The sequence below is a fragment of the Moschus berezovskii genome, chromosome 22 (assembly GCF_049115385.1).
Source record: "Moschus berezovskii isolate FMDL1 chromosome 22, NW_MosBer_1.0, whole genome shotgun sequence".
NCBI classification, from domain to species: Eukaryota; Metazoa; Chordata; class Mammalia; order Artiodactyla; family Moschidae; genus Moschus; species Moschus berezovskii.
In genome coordinates, this window is record NC_142481.1 from 10,291,070 (window position 1) to 10,316,059 (window position 24,990).

The window sequence follows — 24,990 nt, forward strand, 5'->3', positions numbered from 1 at the left end:
AATTTCCATGATGCATCTCTTTCCTTTGCTGCAAGGGTTAAATGACATCGGACTTAGGCCCAGGAGAAGTGTTTTCAAAAATGGGCGCCTGTGTTTCTTCAGTTCCTTGCAGGAAGAAGGGAGGAGGCCTCAGGGCCTCCCGGTTTTCAGTTCCCGGTGAGTTGTCCATATGCCCCACCGAGGGCAGAGACAAAGCAGGGCAGAGATCCAGACACTGGGTCTTCCAGAAACCACGGTTTGGCCCGGGGGCCTGTGTGCCTCTCCCCACCCCCGACTCCCAGCTGGATGAACGGGCACTCCTCTCCCCACCCCGCCCAGACCTGACCACACCACATCCTGCTGGGGCCCCGCCAGAGAAGGAAGAGGAGTCCCTCCCGGGCATGAGGCAAGACCTTCCCCGCACGGCTGCCTCCACCCCGCTGCCCCCGCCGATAAAGGCCCGGGGCCGGCCGCGCGCCCTAGGCACCTCCGCGCGGCCTGCCTGCCATGTCTCGCCGCGGCGCGCCGCTCGCCTGGGCCCTCCTCGCCCTCCTGGGCCTCGGGGCGGCTCAGGAAGGCTGCGGCCCCGTCGTGTCCCGTCGAGAGTGGAGGGCCCTGGCGCCCACGTGCAGCCAGAGGCTGCGGCTGCCCGCGCGCTACGTGGTGGTGTCGCATACGGCGGGCAGCGTCTGCGACACTCCGGCCTCGTGCCTGAAGCAGGCCCAAAACGTGCAGCACTACCACATGCAGACGCTGGGCTGGTGCGACGTGGGCTACAAGTGAGTGCGCCGGGGGGCGCGCCGGGGCCGGGAGGGCGGCGCGACACCGCGGGGACCCGATGGCTACCGGCCGCAGCGGCCTTGTTTCTCCCCGGGGTCGCCGTGTGCAGGCAGTGCAGACAGGGCGAGGGGAAGGGGCTGCAGTCCGAGCTCTGACCCCAGAGGAAGGGACAGATTTTGCAGGTACCCAGGAACAAGTCCTGTGCACGGCATTCGCTTGGTAAAGTCTAGTGCCTGGTGAAGCCGGGGTTGGGGTGACAGTCCCAGCTCCAGTTACCGCTGGTTGAGCCCAGGGGCAGGCATTCCCTTCTCTCAGCTTCAGGGGCATCTCCCCCCTCTGCAAAGTCAACGGGGTCGTGGGCCACTCCATTGCTGAGCCAGCCAGTACTCCTTAGAACACTGCCTGGCGTGCTGTGGGAGCCCCTAGATCCGTGGACTGTTACTACGTGCCAGGATGTGTGCCAGGGGCTAGGATGGGGACGCAGCCGTGGACACAGAATCTAGCCCAAAGGGATTTAAAGAGCAGCAGGTGAGAAACAAGGGAAGTCCACAAGACGAATTTAGACGGTGATGGAAGCGATGGAGAAAGGGAACAGAGGGCTTGACGAGGGAGCCGTGGGTCGCAGGGTAGTGAGCTGGGGGTCCCACAGAGGTAAAGGCCAGGAGGCCGAGGGAAGGGGTCAGGCCTGGGGGACAGAGGTCAGGGTGGCTGGAGCCAGCCGGAAAGTGATATCAAATGAGGAAGAAGAGGTCGGCAGGGAGCAGATGACACCGGGCCTCGTGGGCTACACGGAGGACCACAGTTCTACTCTCAGACAGCAGCTGTGGGAGGGATATCAGCTGGCTTGGGGTCCGAGAAGCTCCCTCTGGCTGTGGTGTGCCGAACAGGTGGTAGGGGCTGAGGGCAGAAACAGGGCGGGGATTGGTTAGATCTGCCTCTGGGGCCCACGACCGCCAGCTCCCTCTCCAAGGGACTAGGTGAGGTCCCACACACGGATTTGTACTCCAATCGGTTCTCAGGCCTCCGTAAGCACCAGAATCGCCTTACTGGAAATGCAGACTCCTAGGTTCCATCCTGAGAGATGCTTCAATAGGGCTGGGGTGAGGCCAGGAAATCTGAGGACCTTGCTCGGAGAAATCGAGAAGCCTCCAAGAGTATCTCCAGGTCTTCCGGCTCCAGATATTGCAATCCAAAGGCCCCAACTTCAAAATTTTGTTTCCAGGAGTCGGGCGCTCCGGTTCTAAGTGTTTCCCTGAAGGAATGAAGTCCAGAGAGTTTGGCTTCGGGGCCTCTGGTCTAAATCACTTTTGAGGAAACCTGACTGAAGTTTGTTCCTCCAATTTTAGGCTGCAGAGTCTGATCCCAATGTTTTGAATCTCCCTTCCTTGTCACATCTTGTTCGGAGCCTCAGTTTCTTCACCTGTAAAATGGGGCTCCTGACCACCCAACCTGGTGGTGGTGGTTGAAGTTTAAATGAGATGCGTCCATTTAACAAAGATACAGAGATTACCAGTTGCTTGTGCCGTGGGCGGGGGCTGTGGCAGGGCCATGCCCAGCCCATTCCTGATGGTCAGTGCCACTGTGGTGTTTCTCGTCTCTTCAGTCCGTATTCTGAGAATCTGGTGTCCCAAGTGATGAAGTCAGGACCCAATATTAGGAGTTCCCACACTCTGTGCATTCTTGACCACCTCATGAGCCAGAGGGCTGAGGGGGCCAATCTTGAGTCTCCAAACAGCCAATCTTCTAGTTAATTCCCATGTGCTCAGATGCTCAGTCACGTCGACTCTGCGACCCATGACTGTAGCCAGGCTCATCTGTCCATGATTCTCCAGGCAAGAATACAGGAGTGGGTTGTCACGCCCTCCTCCAGGGAATCTACCCAACCCAGGGATCGAACCTGTCTCTCTTCTATCTCCTGCATTGGCAGGCGGGTTCTTTACCCCAGAGCCACCTGGGAAGCCCAGCCACCTGGGTTTAATTCCAACGTGCCCACTCAAACTCGCTCAGTCAAGACATGCTGAATGAGTGAGTTTGAAGGATCTGCCTCTAGGATTGGAAACCTCAAAGAGACAGGAGCTGGGGCTCCGGGCTTTGTCCCTGATCCTGTCAATCAACTGCATCCCAGCAGGGAAGAGGAAGCAGGAGGCAGGCTGGGGAGCTTCTCAGTAGAGAGTCCTTAGAACTCGCTAGTCTCCAGGACAGGACCTTGGGTAAATATTCTACGTCAGCTTCCTCAGCTTAAAGTGGGGATTATGGCAGTGTCTGCCTTAGACGATTCCACGTGAGGAGTCAACGAATCAAGAGCTCAACCAATCCTCCAGGGAGGCGGGAGACAGCAAGGAATCAGACCATGTGGACGGGAGTCACAGAGACCTGGGTGAAAATCCTGGCTCCCTGACCAGCTGTGTGACCTCGGGCAGGTGTTGCCACCTCTCTGAGTAGCTATGGGATGGGGGCAGTGGCAGCTCACGGGGTTAGGGATGCAAAAAGGTGCGCCTGGAGCTGTGCTTGACAAATAGCAAGGGCCAGGGTCATTGTTTTTATTGTGGAAGATTAGGGGATAAGGAGGAGGGTTGTTGGGGAAATTGTGAGTGGCAGGGGCAGGGACAGGGGTGGGGTGAGCAGAGGAGGGAGAAGGAGTCCTCCCCCAGGAAGCCCTCCATCACTCTCCCACCCACAGTTTCCTGATCGGAGAAGATGGGCTCGTGTATGAGGGCCGGGGCTGGAACACCAAAGGTGCCCACTCTGGGTCCACGTGGAACCCCATATCCATTGGCATCTCCTTCATGGGCAACTACATGGGTAAGTGTTCAGCCATCAGCGAGGGGGCTGACATGGGTCCTGGGGATGGCACTTCGTGGTGCGTCGTGGCTGGGAGGCTCTGCCACCTACAAGCTCTGTGACCTCAGGTGCGATTCTGTTTCTCCGAGCCTCGTTTCCTCTTTTGGATAAAGTCCATTTCCAACCACACGGTTTCAGATGCGTTCATCTCTATAAAAGTTCTTAGGTCAGTCCATGAACTGGAGGGTTAGGGTTAACCTGAGAAGTGCTTGGAGTGAATTGCCATTTCCTCCTCCAGGGGAACCTTCCTGACCCAGGGATGGAACCCGAGTCTCCTGCATTGTGGGTAGATTCTTTACCATCTGAGCCACCAGGGAAGCCCCAGAAGTGCTTGATGAGTGGCAGCTATAGCTGTGGATCGGGTGGGAAGGTCTGGGGCAGAGGATGGTGAATAGATGGTCACCTTGATGCCTGACACGTGTGGAGGGCTTGCTCTATGCACAGTCACTCATCTTATCGTCCCCCAGCCCTGTGCGCAGGTGCTGTCATTCTCCCCTTTCACAGATGAAAAAACTGAGGTACAGAGAGCAGTGGCAGGCCGGGGTCTGGGCCCAAGTGGGCCAGCTTAGACTGCAAAATCACAGCACTACCCTACACTCCCTCAGCCCTTGGAGGAAGCCCCAGCCTAACTCCTGCCTCTCCTCCCCCAGATCGGGTGCCCCCGGCCCGTGCTCTCAGGGCAGCCCAGAGTCTTCTGGCTTGCGGCGAGGCTCAGGGATACCTGACTCCTAACTATGAGGTCAAAGGACACCGGGATGTGCAGCAGACACTCTCTCCAGGGGACCAGCTCTATGAAATCATCCAGGGGTGGCCACACTACCGCAGCGTGTGAGGTCCTGTCTTCTCACACCCCACCCATCCCATCAGAAACCCCACTGCCTCCCCCTGCCCCAATAAAGGCGAAGCTCAAACTGTATTCCTGTGTCCTGCCATATGCCTCTTCTCTTTCCCTCCCACAGACCTCAGCCACACCCCCCCACCCCCCACCACCACCTCCCAGCACTCTGACCTTGCTGGTGCTCAGAACCCAGAGGTCCCGACCCTGAACCGAGACCCCAGAGATCCCAGCTCGGAAGCAACATCACAGCTCAGAACCCGGAGGTCTCAGGTCAGAGCGCCGGGAATTAGCACCAAGTCCGCTGAGACGTCACCACCAGCAGCTCAGGGGTCCTCACCTCCTGGACAGTGAGCCATGCTACAAGACACCCCCTCTCTACCTCACCACCAAAGACATCCAGTGCGGCATCTCTGCTTGGATTGCTGTGGGGATGAGCTGCTCACTCCCAACCCTCGGGTCCCCCCTTTTTTCATTGCTTTAGAAAGTGCGGGAGTCTTTCCTGAGCCTGTACCCCATCTGCCTCCCAGTCATAGCCAGAAATACATGCAGGTCCCAGTTACACACCCTGCCATCCCAGCCACCAGATCTTCATTTCTCCCCACCCCCACCCTTCAATCATAAACTGAGGGATCCCAAAGGCAAATATGTTTATTTACAAAACTCACTTACCCTCCCTCCCAGCATGCCATGCCTGCGGGAGCGGGTAGAGTGGGGCCTCACACGCCTGAGACCCCTCAAGAGCACCAGGAGGGCGGGGCCTGGGCGGGACCAGGACACACCGGGCCCGCCCCCACACCGAATCCAGCGGTGGGTGGGGTTGGAGGAGCGATAGTCAGCATCCGAGGTCACGACCGCGTGTCCAGTCGGTTCATGTATTCCTGCAAGGCCTTCAGGCGGGCATCTATTTCGGCCATGTCAGCCGCCTGGTGGTCCGAGCTGTACTCTGTGAGAGCAGGCGTGGGTGTCTGTAAGGGGCCCAAAATCCTGCCTTCGGTACCATCCCAGTGGGCTCTGGGGCAGGAGAGGAGGAGGTGTGGAGTCCCAGGCTCACCTTTGATAGGAACCCAGCCCCCCGAACTGGCCAGGCGTCTCTGATGGCGACCGCGTTCAAGAGGGGTGGACTTCTGCTGCTGGGGATGGCGGGAAAGGGGGTCAGGCACCCTCTATTCCCACACCCCCCAAATCCCACCAGAAATTCTGAACCAAAGGACCTCATAAAAATAAGGGGTGACATCTGCTGAGCACTTACGCAAAACAAGCTCCTTGTATCTTCACCAGAATCTTCTGAGGTGAATACTATTACTATTCCCATTTAGCTGATAAAAAAACTATTGATAGCTACAGAAGCTAAGTAACTCTGATTCACACAGATTATAGCAAGCGGAGGCAGGTTTTAAGACCTGGCAATTTGAGGCCAGAGCCTTGCTGTTAATTGGCATCCCCTGCCCTCCCGGTGGGCTTCCCTTGTGACTCAGCTGTAAAGAACCTGCTGGCCAATGCCGGAGGTGCGGGTTCGATCCCTGAGTCCGAAAGATCCCCCTGGAGAAGGGAATGGCAACCCACTCCAGTATTCTTGCCTGGGAAATCCCACGGACAGAGGAGCCTGGCGGGCTACAATCCATGGGGTCGCAAAGAGTTGGACACGACTTAGTGACTAAACAAGAGCCAGCCTCCACCGCACCGTCATTCTCCCCTCCAACCCAAAAGTCTCAAAACACTGCCTTCAGAGGAGTTCCGAACCGCCCTTTACAACCCGACCCCCTAGAATGGAATCATGGGAGAAAAAGAGGGCGAGCTTCTGGTGGTTTAATGCTGCCCTGCCTTCTCCAAAGCCCGACGAAAGACACTCACTGTATTGAACCCACTCCACGTGGTGGGGCTGGGCGGCTTCCCCCGGCGGCGAACGCTGAGAGGAGGGAGTGATCAGGACCAATGGGAAAAGTCTGAGGCACCTCCCATCTCGCACTCGTCCTCAGTTTCAAGGCTCCAGCCTCCATTACCCAATCTCCCCTCAAAAAAGTGTTTCGAATCTCCCCAGACATCCGTTTGGAGGCGGTCCTTTCCCCCAGCCCAAGTTTTACCCTCTAGGGAGGGACTCAGAGAAATCCTCTAACTCGCTGCAGGAGCTGGCGGACGAGTAGCGGCTGCGGAAACTGTCCACTAGGGGGAGACGGAGAGTGTGAGCTTCCCGCACGGGCCACCGTCCCGCCCAGCCCGCCTGCCAGCCAGCCCAGTTACCCGAGGAGCTGCGGTTTCGGGAGCGGTTAGCCGCGTCTCCTCGACCGGTCACCGCTGCCGGCGGCCGAGTCTGGCGAGACCAGGAGACGGATGGGCCGTCCCCGCTTCCTCCGCTGCCCAATCGGTTCCGCTGCTGCTGCCTGGGGAACGAGAAATGAGACGTTCACCTGTGCGCCCAGTCCCGGGAAGGGCGTAGCTGCGCCCCTGCAGGTCACAGCTAAATAGGGGAAAACCATGCGGAGACACAGACCAGGAAGTGGTGTGACAGACAAGCCAGGGGGAGAGGGGAGGCTGGGGATCATGAGAGGAGATGGAGGTCGGGCGGGAAGCAGGAGCAGGCGACAGGTGATGGAGATGGGAGAAGGGGCTGGATGAGGGCAAGCTTCAGAGTGGCAGGGAAAGGGGCAGGGCTACGGGCAGGTGAGGAGGAACCATGCTCTAACTTCATCTTGATCTCTCTCTGCTTCTTCTCCTTGGCTTTCACAAAGGCTGTTGGGTCGAAACGGGGCACGCGACCACCTAGGACCGGGTGGGGGTGGGGTGTTGAGAGAAGAGGAGGCTGGGGTCACCCGATCATGCCCCCACAGTTCTAGTCCCACCCATCTCCTCCCACGGGCAGGGCAGGGCCGTCACGGACCTGTGGGCGAGGGCGAGGGGCGGGCAGGGCGGCCTCGGCCCCGGCCCCCGCGGCCGCTCTCCCGGGATGAGGAGCGGGCGGCACCACGGCCACGCGACGTGGAGCGCTCCCGGGACGTGGAAGCCCGATCTTCCCGCGCCGAGGGCGGCACCACCGGCGGGGTCCGTCTCCTGGGAGCACAGACCCAACCCACTGTAAGCTTCCCACCGGTGACAACACTCTTCCCGGACCGCACCATCTCCGAACCTTCAGTCCCAACCGCCCCCCGACAGCCGTCAACTCCTCTAACATTCACATTCTTACACACGGTCCTCCCAGACCTCTCTCCCCCAGGCTTCACCCGCTCAGAACCCCCCAACCACCCCCCTAAAAAAAAAACATCTGTCAGCTCCCTACATTCTAACACATTCTCCCAGAGGTCTACCAAGCTCCCTGGAAATCATTCCCAATTTTTCAACACGCACCCCATACATGCCAGCAAACATCACCCGGATCGCCATCTGCTTAACCACGCCCTCACGCTCTACTAGCCTTCAGGCTCCGCCCCTCTTTGGTCCCTAGCTCCAGGTTCGGCCTCCCGAATGCCGCCTCAGGCCTGCCCATCTCTCTACAGACCCCGCCCATCGTTTACAACTGACTCCTTCCCTAAGCCGCTGGCAGTCCATTAGGTCCCTCCCATCCCTCCATCCCCGCCCACTCTCAGGCCCGACCGGTCCTCTCCATGCTACCTGGGCCCCGCCCCGTCACCTGGGCTCCGCCCCGCCCATCTCGCCCCGGAGCCCACCCGCAGGCGGATCCGCAGCGCCGAGGCCCCGCCCCGGGCGCGCCCCTCACCCTCTCTTGTACAGGGCCAGCTCGGCGTTCAGCGCCTTCAGCCGCGCACGCAGGCTCCGCTCCGACGCCTTCACCTCTTCGAGCTGCCGGGAGGGAAGAGGGGCGTGGAGGTCCAGACTGAAGCCAAAGTCCGGGCCCCTCCGGCCGCCCCGCCCCCTCACCTCCTTGGCCAGGCGGCGGCAATCCTGGCTTCGGCGGCCGGACCCGCGGTGCCCGAGGCCGCGCTCCTGCCGCAGCTCCAGCTCCAGGCCGCGCACGAGCCCGCGCAGCGACTCGACCTCCTGGCGCGCCGCCCGCCCGGCCAGCGCCTCTTCACGCGACCTCCCCAGCTGGGCCTCCAGCTCACGTTTCTCAGACACCAAACGTGACACCCTGGGAGGAAGAGGTAGAAGGCGAATGCCGGGGCCGGGTGAGGGGCACGGTGCCATACTCTGCCCTCCTCCACCCGGGTGGGCACGCACCGCTTCTTGATCGGTGATTAGAGAAATGCAAATAAAAACCATCAAGAGATGCTGGGTTGACAGGACCTTTTTAAGACAGGGATCCAGCTCTCAACATCCACACCCACCAGTCCCAACATCACCTGACAGTAGGCAGATACACAGCACCACGGAGGAAGGCGTCCCAGAAACCTGAATCTGATTAGCCTATCGGTTTAACAACCACTTCAAGGAAAATAGAGGGGCCCACATGAATTACAGTGATAAAATCAACAAGATCCCTGGTGGTCCAGTGGTTAAGGCTTCGCCCTTGCTTCCACTGCAGAGGGGAAGGGGTTCGATCCCTGGCTGGGGAACCAAGATCCCATAAGCCATGTGGCAAAAAAAAAAAAGAAAATACAGAATGTGGGAAACTGTATAAATAACCTGGCTTCTTCCACAAAGAAGCAGCATGAAAAAAGAAGGTAAAGGGGGCTGTAATAAATTAAGAGACTTAAGAAACACGTCAACAAACTGTAATGTGGGGCCATATCTGAACACTTATTCACACAAGCAAAATACAAAAAGACATTTGAACACCCTGGGTATCAGATGACATTAAGGTATTTTTGTTAGTTTTGTTGGATGTCATAACAGCGCTTATGTTTGTTTGCTTTTATCAAAAATAACCTTATATGTTAAAAGATACATATTGAAATGTTTACAGAGGAGATCCAATATCTGGGATTTGCTTCTCAGAGGACAGGAAAGGGTATAGATCAAGTAAGATGGGCAAAATGTGTTAGATAACCATTGAAGCTGGGGCAAAGGTACCTGTGTGTTATACCATTACTTCTGTGCATGCTTGGAATTTTTTCCTAATTAAACGTTTTTTTAAAAATCTGTGGCTCCCCCACACTCTCCAAGGAGCTTCTTCATTTGGTCCCTTCCAGCTGACATCCCCCCTCCCCTCCTCTCCTCCCACCTCCCTCTCCCAGGATGCTCTTTGCAAATGCAGTTCCCTCCACCTAAACCCTCTCTCCTCCTCCTAGCAGGAATGACTCCACTCATCCTCCAAACATCAAGTCCCCAGTGAAACCTGCCTGGCCCCCCACCCCAGCCAGGGGTGAGGTCAGGTCTCTCTAGTCTCTGCCCCCCCGGCTCGCTGTACACTTCCTTCCCAACACCAATCACTGATCAGCGTGATTACGTTTTCTATCTGTATCCCTCCTCCAGCTCTCCGGTCAAGCCCGGTGTCGGGGGTCCAGGTTTTGTGGCCAGGCTGACTGTACCCAACTCTATTGCAGCTCCTACAAGCTGTGTGACCTGGCGCAGTTTCACTTCACATCTCTGTGAAGTTGGATTATAATAACACCTACTGATAAGGTTGTAGGAATCTATAAAGAGTGCTTAGACTGTGTCCAGCACTGAGTGATGGCTCAATAAACATCAAGTAGGGCCGCGAAGTGTACATGGCACACCGTAGGAACTCATTAAATGTTGGATGAGTGAATTAATGAATCTTGGCCTGTTTCCAAACTCCCTAACTTCAAGTTGGGAAGAGGAAGGTTAAGAATTGCCTGGCTATGGCTCTCAGGGAAGAGGGCGCCATCTTGTGGCCATCCTGGGAAACACATGCACACGCACTAGGAAGAATCACAGGGTTCTCCAGCCCAAAGAGCTCCCACCGCGGAAAGGGGAGAGGTCTGGTCCCTCCTGAGCGCTCAGTCCTGCCACCAGTGCACAGCGGCTGAGGAAGCAAAAGGGGCTTGAGCTGACTGCTTGGATTCAAGGTCGAGCCTGGCCATATTACTTCACTGTGTATGGGACAAATTCTCTAACCTCTCTGGGCCTCAGTTTTCCTCTATAAAATGACAGGAGTGCCTACTTTGGGAGGATTAAATGAATTAAATCATATGCCACTGAACAGAGTCCCTGGCACACAGTTACGTGCTCAACAAACATTAGATTCAGTTCAGTTCAGTTCAGTCACTTAGTCGTGTCCGACTCTTTGCGACCCCATGAATCACAGCACGCCAGGCCTCCCTGTCCATCACCAACTCACGGAGTTCACTCAAACTCATGTCCACTGAATCGGTGATGCCATCCAGCCATCTCATTCTCTGTCGTCCCCTTCTCCTCCCGCCCCCAATCTTTCCCAGAATCAGAGTCTTTTCAAGTGAGTCTGGTATTATTATTAATACTAAAAATAGTATTAGCCCTCCCAATGTGTAGGACCCCCACCAGATGGAGACCAAGCCCCAAGCATACATCAGGCACTCAGTAAATATGCTAGGAGCCTTTGCTTTCCTCACTTCACTCTTTCAGTCCCCTTGTTTTCAAAACATTCCCACCTAGCACAGGGCCTTTGCACATGCTGTTCCCTCTGCCTAGAACACTATTCCCCACCCCAAGAACCTACCAGGTTCCTGTTACAGCCTCCCAAAGCAGAGGCTCCCTTTCCTGTCTCACCCCATCTCTATTTGCAATATACTCAGGTGGATATGTGATCAAAGTCTCTGCCCCCTGGGCTGGCACTACATCATGGGCAGGGAAAGGTCAGCAAAAAAGAGGCACTCGGTGAAGGTGGATTCAACTGAATAGAGCCCTGCTTCACACCCTGCCTTTGCACCTGACTTGCCCTTTGCCTGGAACACCCCACCCTCACCAGGCAGGGTAAGGTCTCCCTCTGCACTCCCTCCTCCATGGTGAGTCTTCTCTGACTGCAGACACTGTCTCCCCTACTGGACTGGGAGCCCCAGGAGGACAGGACCAGGACTGTCTCAGTCATTGCTGTGTCCCCAGCACCATTAACATATGGCGGGCACAAAGGAGGGGTTCAGAATAAATATTTGGGGAACTAGGGAGGATGCCATCTCTCCAACACTGCTAAGCACTGGGTCCTGCAGTACATGATGGGACGTGTCCCCTCCCCCAGCCCCCACTGCCCACCACACCCCTGAGACTCACTGCTCCCGCAGGTGCCAGATTTCAGTTTCCCGGCCATCCCGAGTGTCCTGGCCATCCAGCCCTCGAAGGCGGCTCAGCTCCTCCTTTAGTGAGCGAATGATGCCCTGCAGGACCACAGGGTCCGGCTTGCCCTGGTACGGGAGGGGCAGCGGGTAGTGAATCCTGAGAAGGATTAGAACCATGGCATCTCAGAGGCTAAGAATCCACCTGGGAAAGGACAGGTGACCATTTCTGGCCAAACACTACTACATGAAATTGGTTGAGAGTCTTCTGGGAACACTTTTGTTTTCCTGATGAAAACAGCAGATACAATTAGCAAGCACAGTTCTGTTCCATTTCCTTCTGCTTTGATACAGATGCAATGTCTGGAGGTCCAGCAAATATTTTGTGATCATGAAGAGATAAGGATGAGGTAAAAAAACCAATACGTCAAAGATGACAAAAGAAAAACAAAAAGAGAAGGAGCCTGAGTCCGTAATGAAGCTGTTGAGTAACAGCCACATACCTAGACATGTTGTTATGTGATAAACTATTGTTTAAGGCCCTGGTAATGGTTACCCTGATACTTGCAGCTAAACACAATACTAAATGACATAAACCTCAATACTGAGGATTCCAAAGGCAAGGCCTAAGCAATATCCCCACCTTGCCTTGGGTACCAGGGGTTCCTAAGGCCTAGCCACATCCTCTTCCACCTGACCACCAGCTACCAGCCTGATGGGTACCCTTGTACCCACCTGTCAAACTCCACAGAGTAGATGAGGATCAGGTAGCGCTTGGAGTTGAGCTGGGCAGACCTCGAGGCCAAGGGACCTTGGCGGCCCCCCATCTTTCGGCTCCTCAGGGACTCCAGATCTGTGTAGGTCAGCAGGTCAAGGGTGACCGACTCACTGCTCTGTTGGAGAGAATGGAGGAGTTGCCAAAAGACTCAACATGGCCACACCCAGAGCATACAACCCACACACCCGGGCCATGCCCTGCTCATTCGTTGGGCTAGCTGGGCTTGCCTGCCCTGAGGCTGTGGGTCAAGATGACTCTGTGGTGCAGGACATCATCAGAGGGACAAACTGGAAAGAACCTCAACTCTCAGCCACAGGAGACAGCTTAGTGGTGTGACTTCCAAGTGTTGTCTGCACACCCCTGGGGGTCCCCAAGACCCTTTTAGGGGAATACATGCAGTCAAAACAACTTGCAGAATAATACTAAGATGTCATCTGCCTTTTCTTGCTGTGCTGACATGTGCACTGATGGTACAAAAGTCATGGTGGGTAAAACTGCTGGTGCCCATTAGCAGAATTCAAGCCAGGGCATCGAATGTACTAGCAACTGTTGTATATGCCACTGCTGCCGTACAGTCTCCACAGGGCGAGGGGAGGCAGGGAGAAACACACAAAGAAATAGATAAATAAAAACAGAACATGAAAACTAGGACTGTCCCTGATGAACCTGCAAAACTTATTAAATTTTTTGAATCTTGACCCTTGAGTACACAGACGTTTACTACTGTGTGTGACAAAACAGAAAGTCCACGTTTGGCTGCATATCCAAGTATGACACTTTCTAAGAAAAGGACTTGTGGGACTGAATTTGGAGCTAAATTAGCCACTTTTTCATGGAACACTATTTTTACTTGAAAAGGTACTGACAGACAAAACTATGGTTATTTAGTCTTTGATGTTTGGCAAGCATTTTCTCAAAAATGAACAAAGTGAGCCTGTCACTTGAAGAAAAACAGCTAACAGTATTTGTGGCAACGATAAAAATTCAACCTTTAAAGTGAAAATTTAAATTTTAGAAAACTTGCACCTGCCACTGCGGGCTTGACAGCTTCTCAGTGTTGAAAGATTTTCCTGGCCAGATCAGTGAGGATATTAACAAATGTGACTTCCTGATACCGTATAATGAAATGTGTCAACATCTGAAAGATCTGTACAATTCCATGGAGCAATATTTCCCAAATGACCAACTCGTGATGTTACAAGTGATATTACAAAATAGGTAATGATGTTACAAAATAGGTAAAAAGATACTTGCAAAGTACAAGATATGCCAATAGATTTCAATATGACAGAATAGGAAAAATTCATTGATATGGTCTCAGATTCCACATTGCAAGAAACCTTTCAGAAACTACCACGTATCCGATTTTAATGTGTGAGCAGAATTATCTGAAAAAACTGTTAAAGGACTCCCTTTGCCAGCTGCATATCCTCTTGAGAAGGTTTTTGGGTTTTTTTTTTTTCCTGCATGTATGTCAACCAGGACACATCACAACAAACTGAAGAAGCACATAAGAACCTAGCAGTTATCTATTAAGACACTAAAGAGATTTGTGATAATGTTTTTTTAAAAAAACTACATTTCTTTCTAAATAATTTTGGTTTTGAGACTACTGTTCATAAAAATATTACTTAGGTCAATAACAGGTTTGTTACTGCTATTTTTAAATGAGTTCATAAATATCTTTATATTTTTCTCAGTTTTAATTTACAACATGGCAAACAAATACTGCTAGATGAAATAGGCATAAACAAAAGCTCTTTGGTATCCTCGGTAATTTTTAAGCATATAAAAGGGTCCTGAGACCAAAAAGTTTGAGAACCTCTGGGTTAAATAAATCATGATGCATGGGTACACTTGAATGCTAAGCAACCACTAATAAGGATGACAAACTCAATAATTACAATAATAATAAAAATAGACAACACCTGTTTAGTGCTTATTGTGAGTCAGGCACTATTCTAAGCTTTTTACATATAACTTATTTAATCTGCGTAACACTTTGTAAAGGGGACTACCAGCCCCACATTACGGATAGGGAAACTAAGACGTGGAGGGGAAGTAATTGGCCCCGGGCACCCAAGTAGTAAGTGGCAGTGATGAGTCTGACTTTAGCATCCATAATCTTGGCCATTATGCTATACTGCCTATAGACACCAAAATGTTAACAGTCTTAGACGGGGGACAGCAAGGGAATTAAGACTCTCACTTTCTAAGTCACATACATTAATATCATCACAATTTTATGAGTGTAATTTTATCCATAATCAGAGAAATAACGCAGTTCACAGTTTTCAAATGATGTCTGAATAGTATCTACGTTCCAACCTGCTTCTTTTTTTCCTATTAATACTTTCAACTACTTGACATGTATTTTTTTTCAACTGTCTGTCTAGTGGGAGCATTAGAATGTCAGGTTCGTGAGGGCAGATTTTGTCTCTTTTGTTTACCGTTATATTCCCAGTGCCTGGCACACAACAGATTCCCAGCAGATGCAATGATTAGCTACATCCACTGATATGACTACATTTTTATGAAACACTGTTGGATCTTTTTAAAAGGTTACAAAATACCTTGGGAAATTTATCAACTCTGTAAAATTAGAGATCTGCAAATATACACACCATACACGTTCACAAGTGAATAGAGAAATGGAGAGATGGCTGGAGTGATTTTCATCAAAATACTAACACAATATTACCAGGAGTGAGCATGAGGAATGCAGTGATTTTTACTTTCTTCTTTACATTTCTCTGTGACTTGAATTTTCTCCATGAGAATCACTGTCATCACAATTACAATGAGAATAAGTCATGTACATTTGGGAAAAAGAAAAGACAGCCCCATTTCCTCAATGAAAGAGAAGTAGAAGGTCTTGCATACATTAGACAGGCATCTACCCTCCCAGGGACCCAGAGGACAAAAACCTCCCCCAACCCTGGCCCCTACCTGGGTGAGGGCTGACTCCAGCATGTTACAGAAGATACTGAACTGTTTGAAGTTCCCTGTCTTGTGAGTCAAATCTTCGATGACTAGGTAGAGAAAAAAGTCCTTCCTGAGGTCTGACCACTTGCCCAGCCCAAGGGGAACGCACCCAAGCTTTTCACCTTTCCCCAGCAACAGTGCCTCTGGCCCGAGGGATGAGTCCTACACACCCTCCCCACCTTAGAGAGCTCTGGTCAGGTAGAAGGGGCAGGTGGGCAGGATCCAGACTGGCCTCATCTTCTGGGAGACACTGACCCTGGGGAAGGACAGGCAAGCCCACCTAAGCAGGCATACTCACAGTTGGCATCGAACTCGCCCCGCCACTGGTCGGCCGTCATCCGGTCCTCCACCTCCAGCTCTAGCACCTGCCCAGACACCATCACCCGCACGGCATGCTCCACACCCCGGAAGACGTAGTCCACCTGCAGGCCAGCTGGCTGGTCCATGGCCAGTGTCGCTGGAGAAGCGGATGAGACAGAGACCCAGAGGGACTGAGAGCCCAGGCTAAGGAGCTGGAAGGCCAGAATCCTGGTCCCACCGTGCACCACCTTAAGAAAGAGACTCTGCCTCTCTGTGCTTCAGTTTCCTCATCTGGAAAATGGGTACAGAAACAGAACCTACCTTATAGAGCTGTCATGAGGATTAAATTGAACAATACACATAGAGGCCCTACGAACTGTGTTCTGCACATTGGCAAGCCACTCCAGTACTCTTGCCTTAAGGAGCAGCCTGGTAGTCTGCAGTCCGTGGGGTCGCTAAGGGTCGGACACGACTGAGCGACTTCACTTTCACACATTGGAGAAGGAAATGGCAACCCACTCCAGTGTTCTTGCCTGGAGAATCCCAGGGACGGGGGAGCCTGGTGGGCTTCCGTCTATGGGGTCACACAGAGTCGGACACGACTGAAGTGACTTAGCAGCAGCAGCAGCATGCCTAATATATGCTGATTAATAGAATATATGATTTCCAATAAGAGAATCATGATTAATACTATTATTAATTTATTAATCCTTATATGCATTATATATTTATTACTTATTCACTATTCAAACATTTGTGAAGAAAAGTCAAGCTTTTTGGAAAAAGAGATGGAGCATTGAGATCAGGCTGCACAGGGATTTTAAATAGGGGGTCAAGGACAGGCCTTCTGTGGAGGTGACATTTGGGCAGAGAACTGAAGGAGGTCAGGGAACAAACCATGTGGCTACCCATAAGGAGAGTGGCCCAAGTCAAGAGAAAAGCCAGTGCATGGTAACAGATTCTCCGTGAGACACCTGAAGCATTTACACTGAATTAATAATTGATCTTCTTCATTAGTCCACTGCAAGTATAAGTACTTTCTCTTAGCCAACAGAACTACTACTCACTGTTAGTGCTAGAGAAGCTGGAGGAAGGGGTCAGGCCTCCATCCTCAGCCTGAGTTCTAGGGAGTCACTCAGAATGCCAGCCCCGGGCTGCCTGGATTCATAACCAGCTTCAGCTCTGGGCATGCACATGGGCAAAAAACTTAAACCTCTCCTGGAGCCAGATTCCTTATCTTTAAAGCACGTGCCCTAATAGACTGAAGTAAGTCAGAAAGAGAAAAACAAATATCGTATATTAATGCATATATATGGCATCTAGAAAAATGGTATGGATTTGGAACCATTTGGTACGGAATGGAACCGACCTGCAGGGCAGGAACAGAGACACAGATGTAGGAAATGGTCTTAAGGACACAGGCAGGGGGAAGGAGAGAGTGGTACTGACATATATACACTCTAACTCGGGAAATAGATACAGCATGGGGAGCTCAGCTCGGTGCTCTGTGATGACCTGGAGGGGCGGGGCGGGGCGGGGTGGAGGGGCTGAGGGAGGCTCAAGATGAGGGGGATATATGTTCATTTATAGCTGACTCACACTGTACAGCAGAAACTAACACAACATGGTAAAGCAATTGTACGCCAGTTTAAAAATAAAAAAACTAAGGACATGCTACCCTGGGTGCTGGGGATATGATGAGAAACCAGATTCTATCCCTACCTTCAAGAGGGTGGCAATAGTTAGAGACATAAAAATGTCAAGAAGAGGAGAAAGAGGATGCTAGGGGCTGGGGGTTGCTCTTTTAGCTAAGATGGCCAAGGAAGGGCCACCCCCTCCACACTGAGCAGAGGCCTGGAGGAAAGAGAGGAGACAGGTGAATATCTGGGGAATAGGCTCTCTGTAGAGGGAACAGCCATGCAAAGGCTCCAAGGTGGGATGTTCCTAGTTTGTTCTGAAAACAGCAAGGAGGTCAGTGTGAGGGAGGGAGAGGGGAAAGTGAGGAGATCAGAGATGTAACGGACCAGATGATGTTCCTGCAGACTTTTGTAAGCCCATAGGAGGATAACAGCATTCATCTCCTTGGATTGGTGTAAAGATTAAATGAATTAATCATGTAAAAATCCTCAGCAAAACTGAGCCATGCGTGACACACACCAAGCATTCAATATGTATTGGCATCATCATCATTTTTTTTTAATTGAAATGTAATTGATGGACATTATGTTAGTTTCAGGTGTACTACACAGTGACTTGACATCTGCACATTTGATGGAATGACCACCACGATAAGTCTAGGAAGCATCTGTCCCTATACAAAGTTACTTCAATATTACTGCCTATATCATGTGGCTTGCTTTATAAGTGGAGGTGTGTACCTCTTCATCTGTTTCATCCCCACGCCTGACCATCATTATTCTTATTATTACTACCTCGCTGTTGTTTCTGAGCTTGAAAGGGACTAGAAAGACAAGGCAAGCCCATCCTCTCCCCAGTGAACAGATGGGAAAACTGTGGCTCCGCGAGAAAAAGAACTCTGTCCAGAGTCCCACAGGTGTTCCAAAGACAGAGCCACCAATAGCTGCCCCCCACTCAGATCACAGGGACCCCTCCTGTGCTTAACTTCCTTCTCTTTAGTCTCTTGAGTCCTCACACTTTCCCCAGTTTATTCCCTCCTGAAGTCTGATATTAGAAAATTTAATATTTTGAGAAAACGAGCCCTGGGAATTCACTGCTTGTCCAGTGGTTAGGACTCCTTGCTTTCATTGCAGAGGGCCTGGGTTCAATCCCTGGTTGGGGAACTAAGATCCTGCAAGCCACACACAGTGCAGCCAAAATATAAATAAATAAAATTAAGTGCCACTATTTTTTTAAAAAATGAGTCCTGAATCTCTTAGGTCAGTGATTTTTAATCTTTTTAGAGTCCTAGAGCCTTTGCAAATCTAATGAGACCTCTGAAGTCTCCCCAGATAAATGAATAGATCCAAAACCTTTGCCAACTAATTTCTGGGCCTCCCAGAATACCACTCCTGAAGCCCATCCACAGATCCCCTTTCTCAAAGGCCCAAGGACAATTGCCTGAGCCCCAGACATCTTGAGAGGCTTCTCTGACCCTAGGTCCAGGCTCTTAACTTTATTTGGGGAAGGCGTCTCTGGTGCTTTGGAGGCGCTAATGAAATCTGGAGACTACTTTCCCTCGAAAAATTCACACTCTCACGACTGTACTTTCGTTCTCCGGAGTTTCAGAAATGGGGGGTTAATAATTCCTGACCTACTGGCAAACAAACAGTTACACATTTCAACATATCCCTCATTCCCTGGCCCTCAATACGGGTGCCAGGCAGCGCGGGCCCCGCCCCACCGGGCATTCTAAACCCCGCCCACCCACTCTGCCCCGCCCACGCCTCAAGCCAATCAGTGGCCGCGCCGTCCGGGTTACCAAGGAGTCAAAGACAGCCGCGGAACACCTGATGAACCACGCAGCCTAACTGCCCCCAATTGACCAACCTACTCATGGTACCTGATCCGGGAGACAGAGGAGGAAGAGGGCCTGCCCCCACCCCATCCCGGCTGCTAACCCGGCCCCGCCCTCCTCCTTACCCACTCCCGCACAAAAGCCCCCCATTCATAGCCCTTCTGTTGATCACAGGGACTTTCTCATCCAATTGTCCTGATGACACGCTCGCCCACCTCAGTCCCCAGATATTAAGCCCCTGAATATTTTGCCCGAATTCAATCCTCTCCTCACAACTGCCTCCCTCACCTGCACAAACTTTACCCGCTCCCCTCCCTCCATTCCCTCTCCTAGACAGAATAACCTCCAAACTCCCCAGCCACTTCGACTCTCCCCTCCTGACCCCAGCTCCCCAACACTCATTCCCTATATTCTGGGCACTATATTCCCTATATTCAGTCCCCCATGTTCTACTGGGGTTCCCCTTACATTCGACTTGAATTTTGCCCCCCCTACGCTGTTCCACCTGGATTCTGTCCGCATATCGGCCCAGAGGTTCTACTCCACACACACCCCATTTTTCAGCCTGTATTCCATGACCCTCGTTTTTCATCTGGATTCCGTCCTCTCTCAAATTCTATGTAAACTCCCTCTCTCTCCTGCCCCCCACATTTTCCATTTCTCTTCCCTTGATCACCACGCCCGGACCCTGCGATCCTCCAGATCCTGAGCCCCTCCTCCTTCCTTCACGCCCGACCCCACCCCCACTGTCCTTCTACCTGCATCCCTCCTCCGTGCTCTGTGACTCCAAGCAGTGGGTGCTCTGTGACCGCCGACCAGTGGCCTATCCTGGTTGCTGGTTGTGTTCCAGTACCAAGTCTCTCCTAGCTCCTCTCCGCCTCAGCTTCCTGACACGTTCCCCCTCCCCAACCCAGCCAGGATGCCTTGCCTTTGAGGCACCGCCCCCCACCCCACCCCCGTCAACCCGTGACGTCAGAACCTCCACTTGGTGCACTAAGCGTGGACTCTCCAGCGCCTCACTCTGGTTCACACACCTAACCCCATTTCTCTGGCATCATGACATCATGGTTTTAGTGCACGAGTGCACGCGCGCGCGCGCACACACACACACACACACACACACTCATTTTCCAACTCCCAGCCCTCTCATCTTTCACTAAAGCGACCCTCCTGTGCATTTTCAATGTTACATTACCACCCCAGCTCCTCTTCCCAAACTGTGCTTCCTGCATATTTCAGATTTCACAGCCATCACCCCAAGACCGACCAGAGATGACAATCCTCTACGCTGGGCTCCCCCAAAACAAATCCACATCACCACCTTCCACACCAGACATGGGTAAATCCCCGCCCCTGGCAGTCCCCACCCCGATGGTTGTTTCCCCACTATCTGCCACCCCCAAATAATCCAGCCAGTCATGACCTTGTGCGCACATGCACGCACATGTGCACACGTGCGCGCGCGCGCGCGCGCACACACACACACACACACACACACACACACACACACGGCCTGGCCTAAGTAACTCCTCCTAGCCCCATTCCAAGCTCATGACCCCTGCCCGCCACCATCACATGGGTGAATTAGGACTGAACAGATCCCCATCTCCCTTAGCCCTGCACTCCAAAATACAGACCAAAGCCTTCCACATTATCCCCTTGGAATGTATAGACCCCAAAACCCTTTAAGACACCCCACCATCCAGACCTCCATAGTGCACACTGAAGCCCATCACCACCCCCTGGGGTATCAGACTTTCCCTCCCCTACCATCCCTCAAATGCGTTTTGCCTTAGATAAGCACCATGCCCACTTAACAACCAATGAGTCACCGTTAGTTCCACTCCCTGGTAGGTACTGTAACCATCCCGCATTTTACAGAAGATGAAACGGAGACTTGCCTGGAATCCTGCAGAGAGGGACTGGCACATTCCCCCTCTACTCATTCCTCAGCGGCCCTTCCCTGACTACCTTCCAGTTCCTCTCCTAACCCTCTGCTCCTTTCCCTCCCAGAACAAATCCAAATGGGGCCTCACACCTTAAGCACGGTACCCGATGTAAGTTGGGGACTCCAGGGTTCAGATCCCAACCCACAGCGTGACCCCGGGCAAGGCATTTAGCCTCTCCCAACCTCTCCCCATTGGTAAAGCAGGGATAATAAGAACTCCCGCCTCACATAGGATTATTGTGGGAACTGAATTAGTCAGTATATATAAGGTGCTTCAAATAGTGCCTGGCACTCGGTCAGCTGTTACCATCTGTGCAACTAGCTGATGATATGTTGGCAAGCCAGAGGCCCATGAGGGCACAGCCATTTTGATCATTCTTGTATCTTCAGCTCCCCGGGCCTGGCACAGATCTGCAGCTGCTTGTGAATTCATGCTCGCTACCAGGAGACAGGGTTCAAGGCACTGGAGATACAGGCAAGGTCTTCTCCTCTCAGCTCACTCCTGTCATCTTCCAGGTCTCAGCTCCAGTGTCCCCTCCTGCAGGAAGCCCTCCCTGTCTCCCAACCTGGGTAAGGACTGCCTCAATCACTTCAGGGTTCCCAACACTGGCCAGCACCAGGCCAACTACAAAAGGGGAGTTGAATGATGAAGAGTTCCACCCCGAGCTCTGAACTGACCTGTTTCTCAAAGTAAGGGCTGCAGACCTTCAACTTCAATACAGGAGTTGGTGACAAGGCAGCATCCTGGGCCTGGTCCCAAAGCTAGAGGCAGAATCTCTGGAGGTGGGCCCAGGAATCTGCATTTCCCACAAGCCTCCCCAGCACAAACTAGAGCTGAGATCTTCTGCCCAGTTTATGACCCATCTAGACCCCAACACACAACCCAACACCCTCCCAAAGCTTAAAGATCCTGCCTTATATCACAGGGAGACCTCTCAAGAAATATAACGGTGATACAGGGGCTTCCCTGGTGGCTCAGAGGTTAAAGTGTCTGCCTCCAACGCGGGAGACCTGGGTTCGATCCCTGGGTCGGGAAGATCCCCTGGAGAAGGAAATGGTAACCCACTCCAGTATTCTTGCCTGAAGAATCCCATGGACGGAGAAGCCTGGTAGGCTACAGTCCACGGGGTCGCAAAGAGTCGGACACGACTGAGCGACTGAACGGAACTGAACGGAACAGTACAAGTAACACCTTTAAGCACTAAGCACGTTTCCAGTTGCTGAGTTCTAGGTCCACTTGGAGCCCACACTCTAGTGAGGAACGTCGAAGTAGCCCAGTGGATATAAACAAACACTAATCTACGTCAAGTAGTGGTGAGTGTTATGAAAAAAAAATAAAGCCAGAGGGTGACAGGAGCTATTTTGGTTTGGGTTGTCAGTGAGAGCCTGGGGGAATTCAATGCAAACAGAGGGGACAGCAAGTACGTTTTCCAAGTGGAGATTTTATTGTTATGTTTGAGGGACAGCAAAGGGGTTGGGGCAACTGAAGCAGGATGAACAAGTGGGATTGGTGGGACTTGAGAGCATGGAGGAGGGGGTGCTGGATCAGGTGGGGCCTTGTAGGCTTGGCAAAGACTTTTACTGCATGAGATGGGAGCCATGGGACGGTTATGAACAGGGGGGCAACATGATCTGACTTTTGCACTAACTTGACCATGGGGTCAAGGTTAGAGGCAGGTAAGTCATTGAGAAGACCACTGCAACAGACCAGGTTAGAACAGGTGATGGCTTAGGCCAGAATGGAGCAAAGGAGGTGGTGAGATATGACTGGATTCTGGATGTGATGTTTTTCTTTTTTTAAGCTATGCCGTGGTACATGTGGGATTTTAGTTTCCCAACCAGGGATCGAATCAGCATCCACTACATTGGAAGCACAGAGTTAACATTGAACCACCAGGGAAATCCCATGTGTTCTGAAGGTTGATCCATGAGATTTGCTGACTGATGGACAGTACGTGGGTTAGAGAACAGGAAGGGGTGAAGGCAGACTCCAGGGTTTCTGTCCTGAGTACCTGGAAGGATGGAACTGTTATCGACTAGGTTTGGAAGCTGAAGGGGAAAACTCCAAGTTTAGTTTGGGACACGTTTTTGAAGTCTGTATGTCAGCTGGACTTCCAAGTAGAGACGAGCCAGCCACTGCACATATGAGCCTTGAGTTCAGGGTAGAGACTCCAAATGGAGATACACACACTTAGAGACATCATTACATAAAGAGTATATGAAACCAAGAGACTGGGTGAGGCCACCAGGTGAATGGTATAGCCAGAGAAGAGAGAAAGTCATTCTACTGGTGATGAAGCTGAGGCACAGAGGGTTAAACAACTCACCCAGTGGCAGGGCCAGCGTTCAAACTTAAGCAACCCAATGCCAGAGCCCACACTCTTAACCACCCGTGGCGTTGTTAAGAAGTCTGAGTTAATTCACATGCAACATTAGGTAGGTGCCTGGCATATAGTTGGAGAGAGCAATGGCAAGCCACTCCAGTACTCTTGCCTGGAGAGTCCCATGGATGGAGGAGCCTGGTGGGCTGCAGTCCGTGGGGTCGCTAGGGGTCGGATACGACTGAGCGACTTCACTTTCACTTTTCATTTTCACACACTGGAGAAGGAAATGGCAACCCACTCCAGTGTTCTTGCCTGGAGAATCCCAGGGACGGGGGAGCCTGGTTGGCTTCCGTCTATGGGGTCGCGCAGAGTCGGACACGACTGAAGTGACTTAGCAGCAGTAGCAGCTGGCATATAGTTAGCCCTCAGTAAACATTACGTGTATCACAAGCCTTCATAAGTCGTCAAAACGCACCCTCATCCCTGGAGTCTTCACTCATTCCTTCCCACAATATTGTTCTTCACCTGCCCTTCATCCAAATCAAAGCTTGTTAACTGATGGCAGGGACCTCCAGCACTCCACATCGCGCTGTAATCACCCTCTGTCTTAAAACCTCCCATTAAATTGCAAGTCTGTCCTACAAGGGCATTTCTACGTTTCACCATCTGCTGTATCCTACTTTACACACTTTCCCCTTTCAAGAGCCTCATGCGAAACAGAAAACACCCCGGACTCATACTAACCTCTGTCTCACAACCTCTCACGAAAGCGCCTACCCGTGTTAAAAGCAACCCCTCCCGATTCTCACACTACCAGGTCAGATGCCTGCTCAGCCCATTCTCCCCGCCAGAGCACCCCAGGATCTCTACCCCGACCCGCGCACCCGCAGCCCTAGCAGTCTCTCACCTTCTCCTGGGACGCCCCTCCTCGCGAGCGGTTCAACTGCCGAAGCTCCAGCCCCGCCTCAGGATCGGGCCTTCTCGCTGCTGATTGGTTCTGGCTTACTCGCAGCCAAGTTCTCATTAGTCAAAGCAGACGCCCGTCACTTCAGCCCCTTCCAGAGCTTGCAATTGGTCAACTCGGAAGAGAAGTTCCGAAATGGGTCGGGTCGTCAGTCTCCTCTCCAATCACTATTGGCTGGAAACTACTGCCAATCATAGAAAGAAGGTTGTTCCTCGGAGAGGGAGGAAATCCCGGAAGTAGCTATTTGACTCCGCCCACAAACCCCTGCGGCAGAGCCGGCCACGCCCACATGGGCGGGGCGAGAAAGTGTCTGCGCATGCGCAGAGGGAGGTCTTCGTCGCGGGTTAAGATGCTACGGGAATGTTCCTAGCGTGAAGACTGGTTGAGGTTTATCGTCGGTCAGTGTGTTCGAAGCCTGCACTTAGCAGTTTGCAGACCTTGGCTTATTTAAAGTTAGCAAAAAACCTGCACTGTGGGAGTTATTATAATTACCATCTTGTCACTAAGGAAATAGGTTCAGAGAGGTACAGCCACTGGCCCGAGATCACACAGCTTGAAAACTATCCCTATTTTGGTTTAAGAGTTATCAACAGGGTAGATATAGCTTACAGAATTTGATAGGGGAGTAAGGGACGAGAGCGTTCTTTAAGAAAAGGAATACAAAATCGCTAACACAAA

General features: G+C 52.2%; 2 protein-coding genes across 9 annotated transcripts; one reads left to right on the plus strand and one right to left on the minus strand.

Annotated features, from left to right (window-relative positions):
* Positions 1–383: 383 nt before the first annotated feature.
* On the plus strand, positions 384–4,516 carry PGLYRP1 (peptidoglycan recognition protein 1). The gene is made up of 3 exons (XM_055411818.2): positions 384–758; positions 3,440–3,561; positions 4,251–4,516. Exons 1-3 carry the CDS (start codon positions 487–489, stop codon positions 4,430–4,432), a joined length of 576 nt encoding a protein of 191 aa, XP_055267793.1. The 5' UTR covers positions 384–486; the 3' UTR covers positions 4,433–4,516.
* Positions 4,517–5,068: 552 nt separating this feature from the next.
* Positions 5,069–24,411, minus strand: CCDC61 (coiled-coil domain containing 61). Of its 8 annotated transcripts, none has more exons than XM_088830063.1 (14): positions 24,256–24,411; positions 15,600–15,758; positions 15,266–15,348; positions 12,274–12,431; positions 11,537–11,698; positions 8,309–8,519; positions 8,148–8,230; positions 7,314–7,483; positions 7,120–7,195; positions 6,677–6,816; positions 6,520–6,598; positions 6,290–6,344; positions 5,490–5,565; positions 5,069–5,381 (listed from the first exon to the last, which is right to left on the minus strand). In XM_088830063.1, exons 2-14 carry the CDS (start codon positions 15,745–15,747, stop codon positions 5,284–5,286), a joined length of 1,539 nt encoding a protein of 512 aa, XP_088686189.1. In that variant the 5' UTR covers positions 15,748–15,758; positions 24,256–24,411; the 3' UTR covers positions 5,069–5,283. The 8 variants fall into 8 exon arrangements, with proteins under 8 accessions (XP_088686189.1, XP_088686191.1, XP_055267788.1 ...); XM_088830065.1 differs by having other exon boundaries at positions 5,069–5,403; XM_055411813.2 differs by having other exon boundaries at positions 5,490–5,568.
* Between the last annotated feature and the right edge of the window lie 579 nt (positions 24,412–24,990).

What these genes read in the sequence shown, in the direction of transcription:
- PGLYRP1 (XM_055411818.2), top strand. Translation starts at nt 487, where the DNA reads ATGTCTCGCCGCGGCGCGCCGCTCGCCTGGGCCCTCCTCGCCCTCCTG. An exon ending in TGGTGCGACGTGGGCTACAA is followed by an intron (nt 759 to 3,439) that starts GTGAGTGCGCCG and finishes TCCCACCCACAG; the next exon opens with TTTCCTGATCGGAGAAGATG. An exon ending in CTTCATGGGCAACTACATGG is followed by an intron (nt 3,562 to 4,250) that starts GTAAGTGTTCAG and finishes CTCCTCCCCCAG; the next exon opens with ATCGGGTGCCCCCGGCCCGT.
- CCDC61 (XM_088830061.1), bottom strand. Translation starts at nt 15,747, where the DNA reads ATGGACCAGCCAGCTGGCCTGCAGGTGGACTACGTCTTCCGGGGTGTG. An exon ending in TACTCTGTGGAGTTTGACAG is followed by an intron (nt 11,699 to 12,273) that starts GTGGGTACAAGG and finishes AATCCTTCTCAG; the next exon opens with GATTCACTACCCGCTGCCCC. An exon ending in CTGGCCCTGTACAAGAGAGG is followed by an intron (nt 7,484 to 8,147) that starts GTGAGGGGCGCG and finishes CTGTGCTCCCAG; the next exon opens with GAGACGGACCCCGCCGGTGG.